Source organism: Nerophis ophidion, linkage group LG07 (assembly GCF_033978795.1).
Source record: "Nerophis ophidion isolate RoL-2023_Sa linkage group LG07, RoL_Noph_v1.0, whole genome shotgun sequence".
Taxonomy (NCBI): Eukaryota; Metazoa; Chordata; class Actinopteri; order Syngnathiformes; family Syngnathidae; genus Nerophis; species Nerophis ophidion.
In genome coordinates, this window is record NC_084617.1 from 65,881,398 (window position 1) to 65,898,411 (window position 17,014).

At 37.7% G+C, this 17,014-nt stretch overlaps 1 protein-coding gene across 2 annotated transcripts in view; it reads right to left on the bottom strand.

Annotated features, from left to right (window-relative positions):
* The window catches only part of slc15a4 (solute carrier family 15 member 4), an 89,876-nt gene that overhangs the window by 37,183 nt on the left and 35,679 nt on the right, over positions 1-17,014 (bottom strand). For both annotated transcript variants that reach the window (XM_061906887.1, XM_061906888.1), the window contains exon 6: positions 9,975-10,155. In XM_061906887.1, the coding sequence (XP_061762871.1) occupies positions 9,975-10,155 (181 nt within the window). The remainder of the gene's footprint in view (positions 1-9,974; positions 10,156-17,014) is intronic.

The following is a 17,014-nucleotide window of genomic DNA, read 5'->3' on the forward strand; positions in this document are numbered from 1 at the left end:
CACACACACACACACACTACTGAAACACTATTTTACACACTACTGAAATGCTCTTACATACACTACTGATGAAATGCTCTCTCATACACTACTGAAATGCTCTTACATAAACTACTGAAATGCTCTCACGTACGCAATTGAGATGTTTTGCTCTCACACACACTACTGAAACACTCTTATACACACTACTGAAATGCTATCACATAAACAACTGAAATGTTTTTCTCTCTCACACACACATACTACTGAAACACTCTTATACACACTACTGAAATGCTCTTACATACACTACTGAAATGCTCTCACATACACTACTGAAATGCTCTTACATACACTACTGAAATCCTCTCACATACACTACTGAAATGCTCTCACATACACTACTGAAATGCTCTCACATACACTACTGAAACACTCATACACACTACTGAAATGTTCTCACATACACTACTGAAATGCTCTCACATAAACAACTAAAATGCTCTCACATAAACAACTAAAATGCTCTCACATAAACAACTAAAATGTTTTACTCTCACGCACACACACACACATCACTTGCGTGTGAGAGACAACAATTTAAGTATGTGTGCAAAGATTTCAGTTATATGTATGAGAGCATCTTACCAGTGTGTATGAGAGCATCTTACCAGTGTGTATGAGACACATTGCATTCCGGTTCCGGTCACTAATAATGGCCGCCCCTTTTCAGACAAGTGTGCACCGCAGCATTATCAAGTGCAACCTTCCAGCTCATGGACATCGGGGCAAGAGGAGGAAAAGGTAATTAGCCATTATTTATTTCTAAATGATTGTTGAATCCCACGAAAGGTAAGTCAATATGGCAGTGTAGCCATTAAGCAGTTAGCCTTGTGTGCCTCCACTACAAACAGGATAGCAACTCGTGTTTCCGCGGGTCATAAGAGTCAGACATCTATTGCAAACTTGCCGTTTGTCTCAGAGGAGAGGGAAAAAATACACTGTCAAATCAGCTAGTAATGTTTGCAGAGTTGTTGCTATGGTAACATGTCGAAATGTGAGTCACGTCGTGGTACGTCAGTAGCTGATCAAATAGTAATAATGATAGATTACATTTATTTAACGCTTTTCTATGGACTAGATAAGGGGTCCCCAAACTACGGCCCGCCAACGTCCAACATCCGGCCCGCTGGAATATTTTTTTTGTATTATTATTTTAAATCCGTCTTTTCTAATCCTTTTTTTGATGTCCCCTAGCCGCTCAAGCAAACAATATTGTCTAAAAATGCATTTTCCCGTATGACTTATATTGTCTTAGCTGTTTTCATGTGATCTGATTGTTACATTCTTATTTCAGAGTCACCACACAACTGCATGACCATTTCAACAAGGACAGAATACACAACCTGTGGATTCATGGAAGTTGGCTTCCAAACAACTTCTTTGCATCTCAAAGCAAGGGGGCAGACACCACTTCAGCTGTGGCATTCAGGTGTCTTTAATAATGCACGAATCAGCATTTTGATGCTGACAACTACTATGGCATCGATGAAGAAGGTCCACTATCCGGACTCCAGACAAATAATAACATTGTAATTGACGACAGGCTGTGCACACTCAGGTCCGGCGGGAAAACGGGAGAAATTCGGGAGAATGGTTGAAATTCGGGAGTCTACAGGAAAATTCGGGAAGGTTGGCAAGTATGTTTTGGAGGTACAACCTGTTTTGCTAAAGCCAACCCAAATATTGAGCTTTTTTGATGATTCCTACCTATTTAATTAGGACTACAACTGAGATTTCATATACAGTATTTATGGCACTCTTATTAAAAAAGCCGAGTAGATGTCATCAACCACTGCTGCATACTTATAGCTTTATTTAATGGCTATTATCATGCAACCCAGCAGCTATTTGGAGATAACACCCGGAGGCAGGCTCATATAATAGTTACACTTAATGCTGCACTTGAGAGCAGTTGTAGCCTTGTAATCCGACTATGCAATAATACCAGCTATCCATCTCAGGCCATGCGGCCACTGGGCTGCCAACACTAAGTCCTTCACTACAAACACAGCCCTGCTTACCCCCTTCTTACTAAGCGTCACACAGTCCAGCGTGATCTCTAGTATTGGACACTTAAAAGCAGATGAGCTCCAACCAAACCAAAGCAGATTACAACACACATTTAAAAGAATTTTGTAAAAGTACTAAAAAAAGATACTTCATAAGGGACGTCAACCGTGCAGTCTTCAGCCTCCTCCAGTGCACGTCTAAAGTTTGGAGCCTTTCTACACAAACACAAATCGTATCAGAAATCAATCGGTCTCTGCTTGACAGCATATTTTTGCCTGCCTCTCTTTACTGCATGGGAGGTCTGACTCTGCTTGCCATGCCTAAGAGCAAACTCCATGAAATCCTGTGAAATTGTGCAGCATGAATTTCATCATGAAAAATTCCTGCACATTCCTTGCACATGGGAAGAACATCAACATTAAGAGACGCATAGTTGCAGATTTTAGTGTTCATTGTGCTGTATATAGTCTAACAGAGATCACATTTTTGTTATTTAGTATTTTCTTTGGTACAAGAGTTTTTAGCCTTTGAGGTTATCTGTATAGGTCCTGTAGAGAACCTCTTAGGGTGAGGTAGTTTCCAGGAACCAATGTTCCTGGAAACACAGTAACACATTTAAAGCTGAGCCAATAACACAAAGCTGCATTCATATAAAAAAAAAAAAAGTTTGACATACAGTATAATAGGCACTTTTTAAATATTATTACTGGAAAGCACAAAGCCAATCATTGTCAAAATATCATGTTTGTCCAAACAGACTGAATCCAGGACGCACTGGTTGTGTGTAAAGTCACTGTTCTGTGACCAATGCCCACACCACTGCATCATCGTAAAAAAAAGTTCTCTCCACTCTGTTGAAGGATGCTGATGTTTAGGAATTCTTCCTTTTTACATAGCCATGTTGAGAGTAGCTAGTACTTTTCCTTTGTGTATTCTACCAGTCTCTCTTTGTCTTCAGATCCCAGGTTAGTATCATCAACCATCGGAATGTGAAGAAAACCCCACGTCTCTCTCACCTAATGGCGTTGAGAGGAGGCGGAGGAGGGCTTTCTTTTGTGTGAAAAGATTGTGTTTTTCTCTTGGAATGCCAGATCAACTAGAGAAGCCGATATGAATGTATCGGTTAAGTTGACCTAAAGCTTTAGTAAAACTTGAAATTATTCTAACTCTGTCTCGATGGTCCTTCTTACTGAGCATATATGTCATCAAAAGAACTTGGGATTGACCAGTAACTTAAAATCCGTGGGAGGAAGAACTGGTCCGACACGACAACTCCTAGGAATTGCTTACTGCAATATTCAGAAATAATTTTGCTTGGAGTGAAAGGGCTGTGCTTTTTACCCCCAAAGAGTGATGTAAACTAATTACAAGTCAGCTGATAAGAAAATATTAAAGGTAGTCTCATTAGATTTACTTTATACCTTCGCCACATCACTGTTGGAAATGATATTTTAATGAGTTAATTTTCACTTGCTCGCATGGTTGCTACTGGCGGGACTCAAAGTTGCAAAGGTGGCAGGCGGCGTGTAAACAACAAGTTCTTATAATTAGGGACGATTAAGGATCACGACTTTAAGGAGCATACAAATAGCCGGTGCACAAAGCCACGATAGACAACGAAGCAGTGTCACAATGAAGACGACACTAGTGGATAAACCCTCCTTATTTAGTGTTTAGAGTCCCTTGATCACTAATCAAGAGCAGGTGTGCGGAAAACCGCAGTCAGAAACAGTGTAAGGTCACAGCAAGATAACACCAAAACAGGAAGTGAAACAAAATTAGGAGTGCCAGACAGGAGGAAACACCACACAACACCAACACTCACAGATCATGACACTAATGAGTCAAGAACAACATTGTCCCCATAGTTCTATTCCAGTTCCAGTTCAAACACATGCTTTTTCAAATTGTCAACCCATGTCTTGTATCTGCATAGTCATTTTTTTTTCTTTGAGCATAAAATGACTGTAGTGAAATGAAATGAATTATATTTATATAGCGCTTTTTCTCTAGTGACTCAAAGCGCTTTACATAGTGAAACCCAATATCTAATTTTTACTTTTAAACCACTGTGGGTGGCACTGGGAGCAGGTGGGTAAAGTGTCTTGCCCAAGGACACAACGGCAGGGACTAGGATGGCGGAAGCGGGGATCGAACCTGCAACCCTCAAGTTGCTGGCATGGACGCTCTACCAACCGAGCTATACCGCCCGCCTGTAATAAATTGATTTATCATATGTTGTACGTACTTCTTATTCATCAAGAAATACGCTGTCTTCTCGGCCACTAAACCTCAGTAGAAGCATTCAAGTCCCATCTTAAAACTCATTTGTATACTCTAGCCTTTAAATAGACCCCCTTTTTAGAACAGTTGATCTGCCGTTTCTTTTCTCCTCTTGGAGGGGGGGGGGGGGGCACAGGTCAAAGGGCACAGATGAAGTGCTGACTGTCCAGAGTCGGGATGGTCTCCTGCTGGCCCCACCATGGACTGGACTCTCACTATTATGTTAGATCCACTATGGACTGGACTCTCACTATTATATAGTCATCATTGTCACCGACGTCCCACTGGGTGTGAGTTTTCCTTGCCCTTATGTGGGCCTACCGAGGATGTCGTAGTGGTTTGTGCAGCCCTTTGAGACACTAGTGATTTAGGGCTATATAAGTAAACATTGATTGATTGATTGATTATGTTAGATCCGCTATGGACTGGACTTTCACAATATTATGTTAGATCCACTCGACGTCCATAGCATCTGGTTTCGCCCTAGAGGGGGGGTGAGTCACCCACATCTCCGGTCCTCTCCAAGATTTCTCATAGTCATTCACATTGGCGTCCCACTGGGTTGTGAGTTTTTCCTTGCCCTTACGTGGGCTCTGAACAGAGGATGTCATCGTGGCTTGTGCAGCCCTTTGAGACACTTGTGATTTAGGGCTATATAAATAAACATTGATTGATTGATTGATAAATAATAAGGACAGCCTCATCACGTCATGTGTTACTTGATGTCGAAGCTTGACCACCTGAGGTGAGCGGTCACTCAAATAAAAAAATACACATCTCTGATTTTTTTCAAGTTGAAGTATTGAAGGATTCAAGGAAATGAATTGTCAGACCAGCATGAGACACATGAGATGAATGGCACAAAGTTTAGTACCCAAGGTTCAAGATTTAGCCCAATGAGTAGCACAACAATAATCCAATTTCTCAGAGTGGCATCACATCAGGAAAGTTTGTGATGAAGTTTAATTTTTTTGTCAGTACTAGGAGATTACGTACTAATAGTTGCTCAATAATCTTTGATAGGGGTTCTTTTACACAAAATACATATTGTAAATATCTTAATACTGTAACTGTGTACAGTGTATTTTGACCAACCTAACACTTTTGAAATATGGGGCATCTCTTACAAATTGTTTGCTTGAAGTTGTGAGCATAAATTTGAGTTACAAACCAGCTTCAGATAACTTCACACCAGTATTGCCCTACAGTGAAAATGTAGAGATGTCCGATAATGGCATTTCTGCCGATATCTGATATTGTCCAACTCTTAATTTCCGATACCGATACATACAGCCGTGGAATTAACACATTATTATGCTTAATTTTGTTGTGATGCCCCGCTGGATGCATTAAACAATGAAGCAAGGTTTTCCAAAATAAATCAACTCAAGTTATGGAAAAAAATGCCAACATGGCACTGCCATATTTATTATTGAAGTCACAAAGTGCATTATTTTTTTTTTAACATGCCTCAAAACAGCAGCTTGGAATTTGAGGTGGGCGGGGTTGAGGTGGAGGAGTAGGGGCAGCGAGGGGGGGTGTATTTGTAGCGTCCCGGAAGAGTTAGTGCTGCAAGGGGTTCTGGGTATTTGTTCTGTTGTGTTACGGTGCGGATGTTCTCCCGAAATGTGTTTGTCATTCTTGTTTGGTGTGGGTTCGCAGTGTGGCGCATATTTGTAACAGTGTTAAAGTTGTTTATACGGCCACCCTCAGTTGAACCTGCATGGCTGTTGATCAAGTATGCCTTGCATCCACTTGTGTGTGAAAAGCCGTAGATATTATGTGACTGGGCCGGCATGCAGAGGCAGTGCCTTTAAGGTTTATTGGCGCTCCGTTCTTCTCCCAAAGTCCGTGTACACAGCAACGTTTAAAAAGGTCTTAAATTATACAATTTTTAAAACTGATACCGATATTATCGGACAACACTATGAAAAACCCTTAACATCGCTTAATAGCATTACCTAGTAGTAGATGGCTAGCTAGACAGGTTGATTTTCCAATAGGGATGCACCGATTAATCGGTAACCGAATATATTCCGCCGAATATGGCAAAAAAAGCCACATTCGGCCTTCGGTGGAATGAGTTAAAAACAAGCCCGAATAGTGGCATGTAACGCAATTTTTGACGCGGTGACGCAATCAACCAACGTGCAGTGACACGGTGACGTTGGGATATGTTGTGTACCTGTATAAGTGTATGAGGTTACAAGCACACACTCTTTGAGATTTAGTGGGGCCTCTGTTTACATTGTTAGCCTGTTGTGTAGGCTACCTGTATAAGTGTAAGAGGTTACAAGCACACACTTAATTGAGATTTACTTGAGCTTTCTGTTTACATTATTAGCATATCTACTGTGGCTAAGCAGACTTTTGCCAAAAGGACAATAATTCATTTGTTGTGGGTTTATCCACTTTAATGCACTTAATTTTTTTTTGGAATGCTTGTTTTGTTTGAAGGCCTAATAGAAATGAAAAATTTTGCTTTTTTTGAAAAGCAAAGACTACTGCAATATTAAAAAAAATGTCAATATTCAATAAAAAAATACTTTATTTGAAAAACATGTCTAAATATTTATTCTAGGCTATTTATGCAATATTAAAAAAATTGTGAAAAACTGCGTTCATTATTCGGTATTCGGCCTTCGGCCAAGCGTTTAAATTTTATTCGGCTTCGGCCACAAATTTTCATTTCGGTGCATCCCTATTTTCCAACCATAGATCCAAAGATTATGAGCATGAAGGACACTGCTGTGAAGATGAACCAGATGATACTCATTAAACCAAAGAAAATACATAATCAAAAACATGACAAAGGTGTGAGTGTTGCTGACTTGGCAAAGCAGAGCGAGTACAGTACTTTATGATGTTAGTGCACATTATTCTGATGCATAAGGAGTTCACAAAGACAGCAAGGCCAGCCTAGAGCATAACAGTTAAGGTAGTGTGGCAAAAAGACAGAAATCAGCAAAGAAGTCTTGTCTTTTAAGTAAATACTATGTATTATTTATATAATACTTAGTTGGGGGTGAATTAATGACATGTCCATTAATTTAAATGGGCAAAATTGACGTGAAATAAAAATTGTTTTGAGTTATGAGCTCCGCGACAGAGCGAGTTGAACTCACATGTCAAGTCATTAATATAGAATGTTGCTGTTCACCCTAAGGGAAAACTGAATGTTAGCCAAGATGTGATGATGAAGATATATTTAACTTTGATTGAGGCAAGTGTAATACTGTTATTAGTTTATCAAATGTTGTTGTAGGGTTAGACAAAAAGCAATATAATTACTTTGTTAGTCGTGCAAACCTTGTTTGTGAAGTGGTTAAAATAAAAGCTCCAATTACATTTTGTCAAATTTGGAAAATGTATTCTCTCTTGGGTTTACTGCTCGATGTGACGTAAAACATTTTATTTATAAGCCATTGCGCCTAGAGGAAGTGAAATGAGACAAAAATATAGTTGGTTTCCTGTTTGCAGTTATAACAACTACAATTTGCAAAGCTGTTCGTGTGTCAATATTTTTTTGTGTATTAAACCTGAGAAAAGACTTGCTGGCCTCTCATTTCTTTTCTCCTGTAGTTCATCTTAAATATGCAGAAAATGTATAGCTTGATGTGAGAGTTCCTCTACATCAAACTCATTCCAAAACGTTTAATTGACCATGCTTTGTGCACCGGGACATAGTTAAGCTGGAACAGAAAATGGCTTTTCCCAAACTGTTCCCACTAAGTTGGAAGTTTAACAGTGTACCAATCAATACAACAGTCTTCCCTATACATGCAATCAGTTGTTGCAGTCACATAAACATTTGTCCCCCACAAATAGTTTGGCGCCACCATGGTTCATAAACACATTGCAGTACAAGACTGTCTGTGAATGTAGCTTGTCGTTACAACTCTACTTCTTACCACACCTCAACTTCTCTGCCATAAAATAAAAAGATGTATCATGAGTGGTCACTGTTGCCAAGACTTATTGTCTTTCTCGCTATATTTAGTGAGAATTCAGACCATTTTGAGACCATTTAAAAAAAAAAAAAAAACGGACTAGGGACAATATAGCACTTTTTTTCCCAATTTGAGACTTTTGGAGACTGACATGAACGCACGTATTGCTCTTCTCAACGAACAGTAGGCCCCTCGCTTGACTAATAGTACTCACAGCCTGATCAGTTTTGTTTGAAAAAAAAACTAAACAAAATAACAACAAAGAAAAAGGTTAATTTGTTTGTTACTCGCTTTATGTCCCCCAAAATATTATTCCTCTCTTTAGCGCCCATTACAATTAAATACACATGCAACATGGCCACTTATGCAAATTACATGATGGCCTCTGACCCCACCCAGTTACCACTACAAATATACTGAACGAAATTGTCCAAAATGACTTGCTAGGATAAAGAATTTGGATACGAGAGGTAAAAGAGGATACAGTCCAACTCCTGAATGCTTTTGTCTATATTCCTAACCTCCAACATTCATCACTATTAGAGCTACTTTAAAGAGAGGAAAGCTGAGCTAAAGTATTTGTTTCATTTACATGACTGGCAACATTAAAATTGTACATTATCTTCAATAATGTACAATTAGGCCATGTTAGGTGCATTTTAGCTGTTTAATATTTCTGATTGATTACACAACCTTAAGGAGTTCATCACGGAAGTAGAAGTAGAAGTCAAACGTTCACATACTTTTAATATTCATTGTTTTATCCTTTATACTTTGCATTGTCACGCCAAATTTCTTCTCCCTACAAAAACCTCCCCCCCATTTACTTCCGGGGTCATGATTAATACAGACGTTTTGTTAACGCTATATTATAAAAATATAACGCTATATTATAAAAATATAACGCTATATTATAAAAATACAAACGTTTTGTTAACGCTACATTATAAAAAAAATAAAAAAACTATTTACAAACACAAGCTATGGGATGACATAAGAGGAAACGTGACCCCGGAAGTAAATGCGTCATCCCATAGCTTATGTTTGTAAATTGTTTTTTTATTTTTTTTATAATATAGCATTAACAAAACCTCTGTATTTTTATAATATAGCGTTATATTTTTATAATACAGTGTTATATTTTTATAATATAGCGTTAACAAAACATCTGTATTAATCATGACCCCGGAAGTAAATGGGGGGGAAGGTTTTTGTAGGAGGGAAGAAATTTAGCGTGACAGCATTATTGTCTCATCAGGGTCGGATGTAGTGGGGTGGGAGTTTTTATAACGGTTAAAGTTATGAGTTTTTGTCCAGTCTGTTAGCTATAGCTTGCTTAAATCAACGCAAATAGTGTGTCTGATTATTTTCTGATAATATGGTGAATCCCACATTCTTTGATTTTGTACAAATGACTGTTGCTGCTGCTGCCCAGTAAGGCTGTCCTCCACAGGGTGGAACCAAAACTGACTCAGGAGCATTATTGCAGTCTTTTAAGTCAAAAAAATGAGATGGCCCTTCTCCTTCACTATGAAAAAACAAATACATAGGGTGTCATCCTGTTTGCCAGGGCCACATTGTCTGTGAGTGTGAATACGTGCCAAAGAGATCCCTGACTTTGTCCTGTCCTTGTTTGTCTGGCCAACTTAGAAGGCAGAGGACAGGGGACATCACAGTTTGTGTACTCACCCGCTGCCACGGCCGACCACATGACAAAGAACATCCCCACTGCAATTCTCTTCAGAGAAGAGGGCAACAGGCCACGGCGCTTCAGAATAGGGTCTACCACTTTGTCTTTAAGAGGAATCAGCAAGAGGATGAGCACGGCATCAAACATGGTGAGCCAGGCTGCAGGGAAGTGGAACGTCATCTAAAGGATCGAAAGGAAATAGATGAGACAAAACTGTACAACGAGCAATAAAGCGTGAAAGCTGTAGAATATGTCTGCAAATTCTAACACAGTTGAATGCTTGTGTGTGTTTGCCCGTTTGACTTGCTATTACTTTGGCACCCCCAGGTGGTGAAAGCGGAGTGCGACTTAAAAATAGAATTAAAACTCAATACTGCATTCTGTTAACTCATCCTGCTCCATTGTCACACAATTTAACCTAAGAAAATCATTAATTTGTGCTGTTATAATTAATAGTGAATCCAAACATTTATATTCCAAGTATGAATGCAGACAATGCTAACCACTTAAGATGCTGTCAAAATCCATCCACCCATCCATTTTCTACCGCTTATTCCCTTTGGGGTCGCGGGGGGCGCTGGTGCCTATCTCAGCTACAATCGGGCGGAAGGCGGTGTACACCCTCGACAAGTCACCACCTCATCACAGGGCCAACACAAATAGACAACATTCATACTCACATTCACACAATAGGGCCAATTTATTGTTGCCAATCAACCTATGCCCAGTTGCATAATAATTGCAAATGTCATTGAAGGTTGTAGTGTAACTTTGGTTCAGCATAATTGATAATATTGTATGTTACAACAGCGGTTCTTAAACGGGGGTACGCGTACCCCTGCGGGTACTTGAAGGTATGCCCAGGGGTACATGAGATTTTGAAAAAATATTCTAAAAATAGCAAAAATCCTTTATAAATATATTTATTGAACAAACTTCAACAAAATATGAATGTAACCATAACGACCAACAATTAAAATAATTGAAAAAGACTGTGAAAAGAAATGCCACAATGCAATATTCAGTGTTGACAGCTAGATTTTTTTGTGGACATGTTCCATAAATATTGATGTTAACAATTTCTTTTTTTGTGAAAAAATGTATAGAATTAAGTTAATGAATCCAAATGGATTTCTATTACAATCCCGAAAGAGGGCACTTTAAATTGACGATTACTTCTATGTGAAGAAATCTTTATTTATTTAGTTATGTCTTTTTTTCCAAATAGTTCAAGAACGACCACTACAAATGAGCAATATTTTGAACTTTTATACAATTTAATGAATCAGAAACTGATGACATAGGGCTGTATTTTACTTCTTTATCTCTTTTTTTCAACCAAAAATGCTTTGCTCTAATTAAGGGGTACTTGAATTAAAAAAAATGTTCACGGGGGTACATCACTGAAAAAAGGTTGAGAACCAGTGTGTTACAATATAACTTGTGATTTATCATTCCCAAATAGATATATATATATTTTTTAAAAGTCTGCAGCAAAGACAAATGGGTTAGTGTTTGACATAGTGTATGTGGTTGAGCATAGAGCTGCTCATCAACAGTCCTTTGTATTAAATCAGTGATTTCTAAGAAAAGGTACAAGTCTTTTCCAGCAAGCACAATGGAACATTATGAGTAATATACATTGGATTAGACTTCGGGAACAAGGAAAAGCCTATTCATATTACAATTGTGATCAAAATTATTCAACCCCCACACAATTTTGGTGTTTTAGCAAGTTGAACATTTATTCCGTATTTTGTTTATAGTCATATCAAATAAAGATGCATTAAATAGACAAATGCAACTTGAATTACATTATATTTTGTAACATACCAAACAGTGTCATTTTTCTTAATATCTCATTGACAAAATTATTCAACCCCTTGAAGATCATAACTCTTAAGAACAGAATTTGAATAAGGTCTTTTCAATCAGGTGTTGAAAACACCTGTAGATGTGATTAGAACCATAACAAGCAACAATTAAACTGATTGAAAAAGACTGTGACGCTCAGCTTCTTGTAGATGGTCAATGGTGTATTTGCAACATGGTGAAGTCCAGGGAGTGGTAAAAGAAATCAAGAGAGGAGGTAATTTCTCTTCATAAGAAAGGATATGGATATAAGAAAATAGCAAAGACATTACACCTTCCAAGAGACAGAGTTGGGTGCATAATTCGCAAGTTTAAAGCTAAAGGCACTGTGGAAACACTACCTGGGCGTGGTAGAAAGAGGATGCTGTGTGCAACTGCTGTCCGGTATTTGAAGCGTACAGTGGTGGAAAAACCCCCGGGTAACAGCTGAGGAACTACAACAGGACATTGCAGAGGGGGGAACGCAGGTTTTGTCCCAGACAATAAGGCGCGCACTACGAGATGAAGGCCTCCATGCCAGATCTCCCAGGCGCACCCCACTTCTGACTACCAGGCCGAAGAAAATAGACTCCAGTATGCCAAAAATGATCTGGACAAACCCCAAAAGTTTTGGGAAACTGTTCTATGGAGTGATGAGACAAAACTGGAACTCTTTGGGCCTATGAATCAACGTTATGTCTGGAGGAGAGAAAAAATGAAGCTTACAAAGAAAATAACACCTTCCTAATGTTAAGCATGGTGGGGGGTCAATCATGCTCTGGGGCTGTTTCTCTGCCTCAGGTACCGGGAATCTCCAGCGCGTTCAAGGCATTATGAATTCTATTTCCTACCAGGATAGATTAGCTGCAAATGTCATGAAGTCAGTGACAAGGCAGAGGTTTGGGAGACTTTGGACCTTCCAACAGGACAACGATCCCAAGCATACCTCCAAATCAACATCAGAGTGGTTGCAGAAGAAGGGCTGGAAGACTCTGGAGTGGCCTTCACAGTCGCCAGACCTAAATCCTGTAGAAAAGCTGGGGTGGGACTGAAGAAGGCAGTTGCAGCACGCAAGCCCAAGAATACAAATGAACTGGAGGCCTTTGCCCAAGAGGAATGGGCTAAAATACCTGTAGATGGTTGCAAGAAGCTTGTGTCCGCTTATGTATCACGTTTGAAGGATGTAATTACTGCCAAAAGGTGTTTACTAAGTACTAAGGATGCATGTAACTAGGGGGTTGAATCATTTTGTCAATGAGATATTAAGAAAAACTTCCTCTTTTGGTATTTTGCAAAATACAGTGTTACAATTTAAATTGCATTTGTCTATTTGACACATCTTTATTTGATATGACTATAAACAAAATACGGAATAAATGTCCAACTTGCTAAAACACCAAAATTGTGTGGGGGTTGAATACTTTTGATCACAACTGTATGTGGCATTTGAACAGGAGATTGTGGAAGTAAATTGTATCCAAGCAGATGATAAAAAGAGGACAGTAAAAAACTTACAAAACTAAAACAAAAGCGAGTCTTAAGAAATAGTCATTGTAAACATTTCTATCAAGATAATTTGCAGCAATACTGCACAGTACATACTAACATTCAGTGCATGGCAGACTTTATCTGCTGCAGAAGGTGAAAAAAAAATGACAAGTTGCCCCATTATACTCATGAATATGTATTCATAAGAGGGCCCAAAGGGTAGGTTTTGTGAAACAAGGGTGAGAATGTATAAAGAACATCTGATTTTACATGTTATTGTATATATATGAAAACAACAGGGAACCCACATTACAGTACATATATGTATACTTAAACTTCCAAACATTAGAATTGTTTTAATGTTGGTTGTCGTTTCACAAGATTGTATTTGCTCAGTTCTGCACAACAATTCACGATTCAAGTGGCATGTCCTCACTACAGTGAACAAAATAAGTGTAGGTTTGGTAAATTAAAATACACATTGCTACATTACATTTGGTACAATGTTTAAAGAGGGCTTATGATGATATCCGTCTTTGCTGACTTGTAAATGTTGGATAGTCGTGGTAAAGCATCAAATCAGTTTTGAATGCCTCTACCGGTGTTTTGCAGTCTTTTTTTAAGATTGACTAGGTTGTGACATTATAGTGAGGTGGACGTACCTATTTGGACATTACATATAAGCTATCAGCCAGGGGGCTGTGGAACCTGTTTCAGGCTGTGATAATGAAATGGTCGCTGCCTACATCTTTGCTTGTTATTAATTTTCATCAAATGCCCTCTCACTTGCTCCACTGTCTATATCAGTGGTCACCAACATTTTTGAAACCAAGGGCTACTTCTTGGGTACTGATTAATGCGAAGGGCTACCAGTTTGACACACACTTAAATAAATTGCCAGAAATAGCCATTTTGCTCAATTTACCTTTAATAAATAAATCTATTTATATATATAAAAATGGGTATTTCTGTCTGTCATTCCGTCTGACATTTTTTTTCCTTTTACGGAAGGTAGAGAATAAATGATGAAAAAAACACTTAATTGAATGGTTTAAAAGAGGAGAAAACAGGGAAAAAAATGAAAATTAAATTTTGAAACATAGTTTATCTTCAATTTCGACTCTTTAAAAGTCAAAATTCAACCGAAAAAAATTGAGAAAAACTAGCTAATTCGAATCTTTTTGAAAAAATAAAAAAAATAACTTATGGAACATCATTAGTAATTTTTCCTGATTAAGCTTAATTTTTGAATTTTGATGACATGTTTTGAATAGGGTAAAATCCAATCTGGACTTTGTTAGAATATATAACAAATTGGACCAAGCTATATTTCTAACAAAGACAAATCATTATTTCTTCTAGATTTTCCAGAACAAAAATTTTAAAAGAAATTCAAAAGACTTTGAAATAATATCTACATTTGTTTCTACAGATTTTGGAGATTTGCCAGAATAATTTTTTGAATTTTAATCATGAATTTGAAGACATTTTTCACAAATATTCTTTGTCGAAAAAACAGAAGCTAAAATGAAGAATTTAATTAAAATGTATTTATCATTCTTTACAATAGAAAAAAAAAATACTTGAAAATTGATTTAAATTGTCAGGAAAGAAGAGGAAGGAATTTAAAAGGTAAAAAGGTATATGTGATTAAAAATCCTAAAATCATTTTTAAGGCTGTATTTTTTTCTCTAAAAATTGTCTTTCTGAAAGTTATAAGAAGCAAAGTAAAAAAAAATAATACAATTATTTAAACGAGTGAAGACCAAGTCTTTAAAGTATTTTCTTGGATTCTCAAATTCTATTAGAGTTTTGTCTCTCTTAGAATTAAAAATGTCGAGCAAAGTGAGACCAGCTTGCTAGTAAATAAATACAATTTAATAAATAGAGGCAGCTCACTGGTAAGTGCTGCTATTTTAGCTATTTTTAGAACAGGCCAGCGGGCGACTCATCTGGTCCTTGCGGGCTACCTGGTGCCCGCGGGCACCGCGTTGGTGACCCCTGGTCTATATGAATAAATATGTGTTTGTATTTAAGATATTTTACACGGGACTGTTTTGTCAAGATGGACCTGGACAAAATTAGATTAGCCGCTAAAAGGAAAATACAATTTACAATTTGAGAAACAAGAAAAGGTAGAATAAATATGTCATGGCAAGTACACAGTAACACTGACATACAACATGCAGTGACAACATTGCTGGTATAAACAGCTTTTTTATGAGGCCCTTGGTTTCACGGTTTCTCAGTTGTGACCGGGTGAATCTATATAATGTTTATGAAGTTTATTTTCATCCCTGTCCCGAAAAAGACATAACCGTGACATTTGTGTTCAAGATACATATTTAACATTTTCAAGAGATAATCTCATACATGGTCATTTTTCATAACATGGTCACTACTGCCTAGTTTCTCTTGTTATATTCTTATTTTACTGTTATATTTTTATCCCCATTGTTGCTTTTTATTTTTATTCTTATTGTAATATTTTTTCTATTTTGTTACCCCCATTATTTACCTTTTTACTTTTTAAATTGATCTCAATTCTGTACATTGCTGCTGGAATTTTAAATTTCCTGAAGGAATCAATAAAGTAGTATCAATCAATGTTTATTTATATAGTCCTAAATCACAAGTGTCTCAAAGGGCTGCACAAGCCACAACAACATCCGCGGTACAGAGCCCATCTATCTATCTATCTATCTAATTCTGGAGAGTTGGGCGTGGTTTAATTTGCTATCAGGGAATACTTCCAGAAACAAACATCTTGCAGACATGCAGAAAGTGGGATATAAAAGTGTCTGTAGAGAAAACATGTACGCAACATTTACACCTAAGCATACATTTTAAACCACATTACATTAAGACAATACACGCCTATAATCACACATTCACTCCCTCGCGGCATCACCTGATATGAATATGAACAAAATCTATTTTGTTCAAAAACAATGAGGCATCTAATCTCACTTCCCTTCTGCTATGGAAAAACGTCAAGATGGGAAGCAATAGGTTTCATTTTTAGTTTTCAAGGTTAAAAATCTAAACGATTCTTGACATGAAGTAGAAGTTCCAATACAATCAAAGAAAATGAAAGACTAGGTCCTGTTTTTGTGTGTTAAGGTATAAGGAACAACACAATAATTGAATCAGGTAAATGTGCTCACTATTACAAGAGTGTACATGTTTAAAGCAGAACATATGTGCTACAGGTATATATTGTACACTTCTCTGCATCACTAAAGTGGTAGCAGAGGTTATGTCATCATCATATCTTTCAACAACTCAACCTAATCAGTGAAATACAGGTGTCGTGTACGAGGCAAACCATCAGATGGAGGCGCTGTTGCAGAGTGCTCCAATCACAGACAGGTTGCTAATCTGCAAGGTATTAGTGTGTTAAGTAAAGTTGTGACTTAATCTCCAAGGCATTACCAACCTTTGCCACAGCCTCCAGCTGTTACCTACCACTGTCACTGTGTCACTGCATGACCTACTGACTGCCTTAGTTTCAAATGTGAAACAATCTGATTCGGACTAAGTTTTTTTTACAGGCAACACTACAGAGTCTATTTCTCAAAGCACACAGCGTGTTGATGGAGAAAATTAACTATTGATTGTTTTATTTTTTTATCAGAACAAATTAAAATTATTAATAGACAGTCATACTTTGCAACATCATTCTATAAATATTGCAAAG